General features: G+C 36.8%; 1 protein-coding gene across 2 annotated transcripts; it reads right to left on the bottom strand.

The window, feature by feature from the left end:
• Nucleotides 1–386: 386 nt before the first annotated feature.
• LOC110660039 (receptor protein-tyrosine kinase CEPR2) lies at nucleotides 387–5,100 on the bottom strand. 2 transcript variants are annotated; one of them, XM_021818183.2, is made up of 4 exons: nucleotides 4,488–5,100; nucleotides 4,330–4,395; nucleotides 1,087–3,700; nucleotides 387–990 (listed from the first exon to the last, which is right to left on the bottom strand). In XM_021818183.2, the coding sequence occupies exons 3-4, from the start codon at nucleotides 3,626–3,628 to the stop codon at nucleotides 680–682; spliced, it is 2,853 nt and encodes a 950-aa protein (XP_021673875.2). In that variant the 5' UTR covers nucleotides 3,629–3,700; nucleotides 4,330–4,395; nucleotides 4,488–5,100; the 3' UTR covers nucleotides 387–679. The 2 variants fall into 2 exon arrangements, with proteins under 2 accessions (XP_021673875.2, XP_057993766.1); XM_058137783.1 differs by having other exon boundaries at nucleotides 4,217–5,100.
• Between the last annotated feature and the right edge of the window lie 267 nt (nucleotides 5,101–5,367).

Here is a 5,367-nt window from a genome sequence, read left to right on the forward strand (position 1 = left end):
TCCACACTAATAAATAGAGACTAAATATTGTCTCCACCTGATGCTTGAGCCGTTGTTCGACTGTAAGTTGTCCATAATCTCCGCATCTTGAGATCCATTTTGGATTCTACAGCAGCTCCCTTCCTATGAAATTGGATTAAATCAAGGACTTCAATCACCAATTACAAGTCTTGAGTTAAGGGGATTATAACTGTTACACTTGAAGAACCTTATTTTTTTACCATTAAAAAAAAAGCAACTCGGACATCCTGAGAAAGTATGTGACTTTCTTCTCATGTATAAGAAGTACAAAATCAAAGGGAAGAATCAATTTTGTCATTCCTAAAGGGTTAAATTGTACTCAAAGACACATTATTTAGATGTAGCAGACACAAGAGAAGTGCATATTGGAGCAAGTGAAATGATAGCTAAAATTTATTTATTCTTCAAAAAAAACCAACACATATTCACAAGATGATGTCTCGAAACACATGATTACATTGCAACAAAAAGCCTTTTACAAACTAGCTCACGCTTGTAAATTTAAGTATATTTATATATACCACCAAACTTTTTTACCAACACTTGCTTAGAAAGTTCGGATCTGGAAAGCCGAACTACTATCAACAAACAAAACTTCAGAGGAAAAGCTTCTCATTTTTTGTCGGAGTTGCTGTCCGGAGATCTGGAAATGCAAGGATCAACATTCAACCAGCATCTTCACAACTTCTCTCATGTTAGGCCGCAGGTTAGGAAGCTTGGTTGTGCAAAGGATACCAATCTTCAAGACTCTAATCATGCTCTCTTGGACAGATTCAGATGCAACCTTGTCGTCGAGAACCTTGCAGACATTTTCACGGTCACTAAGACGTTTCAAAACCCAGTACACTATATCTTTGCCTTCTCCATATTCCTCATCAATAGGTTTCCTACCAGTGACTAATTCTAGCAGCACAACACCAAAACTATATACATCACTCTTTTCTGTAGTTTTTAGGGTATATGCCATCTCTGCAAGGTGGTTTGTATGAGCAAAAAGCATTAGCATTCATACAGAAATGAATCACCAAGAGGAAAGGAAAGAGAAAAGAAAGTTCAGGAACTTACCAGGGGCAATATATCCATGAGTGCCTGCAAGAAAGCTGTTATCACACCCCTTAAAGGACATTTCAGCAAGCTTTGCAACCCCAAAATCAGCAATTTTTGGCTCGTAATCCTCATCGAGTAAAATGTTGCTTGATTTTATGTCTCTATGAATAATTGGTGGAGAGCAATCATTGTGCAGATATGCAATTCCCTTTGCAGCACCCAAAGCTATTTTATGCCTCTGACACCAATTCAATTGTGGCTCCTCATCTTTAATCTTTCCGTGAAGTAAATTAAACAGATTACCTTTAGCCATGTATTCAAACACCAGAAAACATGATCCTTCTTTGAGTAAACTAGCATAAAGCTTTAGTATATTTCTATGCCTGATTTTCCCTAAAATTTCCATTTCAGCTGCTGAAAGCTTGAGACTGTCTCCTTTCCACATTTGCTTTACTGCTACTGTGCAACCACCTTTCTTCAAATCCAAGCGATACACTTTTCCTGTACCGCCTTTTCCAATCAAATTTTCCTCTTTTAAATTACATATTTCATCTGCTTCGATATCCAATTGGTCAAAAGATGCAAGTTTCCATTCCGGATCCAAGTCATTTTTTCTGTCAACTTGCCCTTGCTTGAAGTTCTTGTAACTAACAAGCAGTAAGCCAGCTAAAGCAACAACAAAGGCAGATAAGATGACAGAGAGCGATACCAGCTTATCTCCAAATGTTGGTTTCTGACCGTGCTTTCGGAGGCAAACATTCATTTTTGAATTTGTAATGCTCTTGGAATTTTCATCAATACAAAGCTTATCATTCCCCAGAAATGCTTTGTCACCACCTATGGTCAAAAGAACTGATGGAATCCTTCCTGATAATTGGTTTCCAGATAAATCAATGTCACTTAGCTTCAATTTCTCCAAATCTTCTGGAATCAAACCATTAAGTTTGTTTTGCGAAAGATTGAGAGAGTTCAAAGAGCTCATCAGGGAAAAAGCATGTGGGATAGGACCACTAAGAGAATTCGAAGCAAGATTCAAGTCCACCAGTCTAGCACAATCACTCAGTTTTGATGGTATGGGTCCTGTCAATGAATTTTCTTCCAAATGTAAGGAAGATAACTGTTTCAAAGAACCAAATTCGGAAGGTATTTCACCAGAGAAGCTATTACTCTGCAAAGATAGCCTCTCTAGATTCGTCAATTTGCCAAGTTCAGATGGAAGCTGACCCGAAAACCTGTTGTTCTGCAAAAACAACAGATTCAACCTGGTAGACAACCCAATTTTAGGGGATATCCGTCCACTGAAATCATTATCACCGAAATCAAGTATGATCACAAGTGGCAGAGCCCAAACCTCATCTGGAATCTGTCCAGACAACTTATTCATGCTGATCCTGAACCTTTTTAAAGACTTACACTTGACATAAGAATCTGGAAACTCCCCAGAAAAACTGTTTTCCAAAGCCAGCAAGTCGTATAAGATTCTCTTTTCACACAAAAACTGCGGGAAACTTCCTGAAAATCGATTCTCAGATATGTCAAAGCTGGTCAATGGTGAGAACCGGCCGAAATTCGCTGGGAACTCCCCTGAAAAATTGTTTTTATAGATTGAAAACCCATTAAGATGCTGCATCTCTCCAAAACCAGCAGGTAGCTCTCCAGAGAAATTATTATCATATAACTGAAATACCGTCAGATTCTTCAAATTTCCAATTCCCTCTGGCAGTTTCCCATACATCTGATTCGAAGATATATCGATTTCCTGCAAGAGGGTGAGGTTTGCGAGTTCCGGTGGGATCTCCCCAGTCAAATTGTTCATATAGAGCTCAATCTTCTTAAGCTTTTGCAATTTGCAAATTGATTTTGGGAATTTCCCTGTGATCTTATTACTCGAAATGTCAAAAGTTTCAAGCTTCCATAGTCCAAAAATGGACTCTGGAATCTCTCCTCTCAAATGGCTATACCCCAGAAACAGATATCTCAGGTTCTTCAAATTTCCAATACTCTCTGGAATTTCACCCTCATCATATTCATTTTGCCCTATAGAAAGCGTAACCAGTGCAGTTAAATTTCCTACCCAGGTCGGAAATCTGCCGGAGAAGTAGTTTGACGACAATTCAAGAATCTCCAAGTTTCTCAAGGGAGTAAGATCAGGTAAGACTCCCACCATTTTATTTCCAGTTAGATTCAATACCCTAAGACGGCTGCAATTAATAAGCTCAAGAGGAAGCTTCCCAGAGATAGAATTGGAAGGCAACCAAAGGGTAGTCATGCTCTCAAGGGCTGAAATGGATGCTGAAATCTCACCAGAGAGAGACTTGTTGTCAAGTGAGATTTCAGTCACTTTCCCAGATGTAGTATCACAGGCAATCCCAGAAAACTTGCATGGAGACTCCAATTCTTTCCAAGAATCCAAAACATTCAAAGGGTCTTTGAGCTGCTTTTTGAATTCAAGCAAGGCCCGTGTCTCAACGTTCAAACCAAAAGAAAGCGGGAAAGCTGAGAAGAACAGGAAGGAAAGAAACGAAAGAAATTGAAGGGAAAGAAAAAAGTTTCTGGCCATTGTGAAATAGAAACAGAAATTTAAAAAGAGAGCTTTCTAGAGTGCTTCTTCAATTATCGCCATTATTGCATCCTGCAAACAAGCAGAACAGAAGACATACACGCACGTCAGTATAGGACCTGATTACTGAAAACTACTAGGCTGGATCATCAAGTATATTAAAAAAATACTTAAAAAAATAAAAAAAATAAAAGAAAAGGGTGTTTCCAAGAAAGAAGTTAAATAATTAAAGAATTTAATTAGGCTGATAAACAAACAAGAGAGACTGAAAAATGAAACTACTGATGACGTTGGAATGTCAATTTCGTCTGTAACTGTGGACCATTATAATAAGAAAGAAAAGAAAAGTGTACTTCGAAGTCACTCATTATGGATTAATTATTTGGTTTTTGGGGGGCATAAATTAGTTGTTTATTATTATAATATTATGGGTTTAATTTGTTTAGCAAGCAAAGTAAATTACAGTAATCTAATATTCGTTAAAATTTTAATCAATCAATTGTTTAATCATCAATAATTCCTGGACTAATGAAAAGTACATCTTAAATCACTTTTTAACAGAAAAGTAGCTTTTAGAAGTTTGAATACCTTAAAAACACTCAAATCCCAACCCAGAATTTGTCTTCATGATGATGATGATGATCCCATCAGTCAAACGAAAAAACAGTGGAATATTTGAGAAGAACTAGGAAAAACAGTACCTGAACAGACGGTGCTTTTGAGATTTGGAATCTAAATTTCTTGATTTCCATGTATCGTTCGCAGCTCTGTAATACCAACACGATGAACAACCATGAAAAAATATGATCTTTTGTATGTAAGGGAAAGAAAAGGAAACTGAGGAGATATAAGAATTTACCAGAAATGAAATCTCGTGATGAATAGAAAAGGGCAGGTTCTTGTTCTTGTTCTTGTAAACGACAATAAGAAACAGGAACCCCTGGAGAAACGGAAAAGTTTTGCAGCTAAAGACGGTTGCTTCCTTGTGCTTTTTCCTAAGAAGAAGAAAAAGTAGGCTTCTTGGATGCTGAGAGATTACACTACTCAAGAAATTCAATGAAGAATGGAACTTAATGCTGAGAGATTAAAGGCAAATGGGTATCTCAAGAAAAGCTGGTTTTCCTTTCCACGAGGGGAGAGAGAGAGAGAGAGAGAGAGAGAGAGAGAGAGGGAGTGAATTAGGACCAAAACCAAAAGAAGAGCTGGATTTAATTCGAAGGAAATAAAAGAAAGTGGTTGGACTTGGAACTGAGAGTAACAATCAACAAGACGAAGATCCCAAGGAGGATTGAGCTCTGTTTGGAGCAAGAAGCAGAACCAGAACAAAGCAGAGATAGAAGTAATAGAAAGAGAGTAAGAATTTGAGAGAAGCAACAGGAGATGAGCGGAGACAAAGATGAATTTGATAAAGAGAGAGATGGGTGTGGTTTTATTGTATGTGTTGGAAGTTGGTAACATCACTTGTTTTTGGACTTTAATGGAGCTAAGAGAGCAATATATGCAAAACATTGGCGATGTTACTTGTCAAGATTTAGCATAATTTTACCATCACAAGCTGAATTTTAATTTTCTAAAAAAAATAAAATAAAAATAACTCTTACAAATGAACACGTAGTTGATAATGAAAATAAATTATTAAAATTATAATAATTTTAATAAATTTTTTTTCTATTATATAACTTACATACACTTTATATTCAATATAGAATTATGAGGGATAAGCCTTTGAATACAAACAT

The sequence above is a fragment of the Hevea brasiliensis genome, chromosome 16 (assembly GCF_030052815.1).
Source record: "Hevea brasiliensis isolate MT/VB/25A 57/8 chromosome 16, ASM3005281v1, whole genome shotgun sequence".
Lineage (NCBI taxonomy): Eukaryota > Viridiplantae > Streptophyta > Magnoliopsida > Malpighiales > Euphorbiaceae > Hevea > Hevea brasiliensis.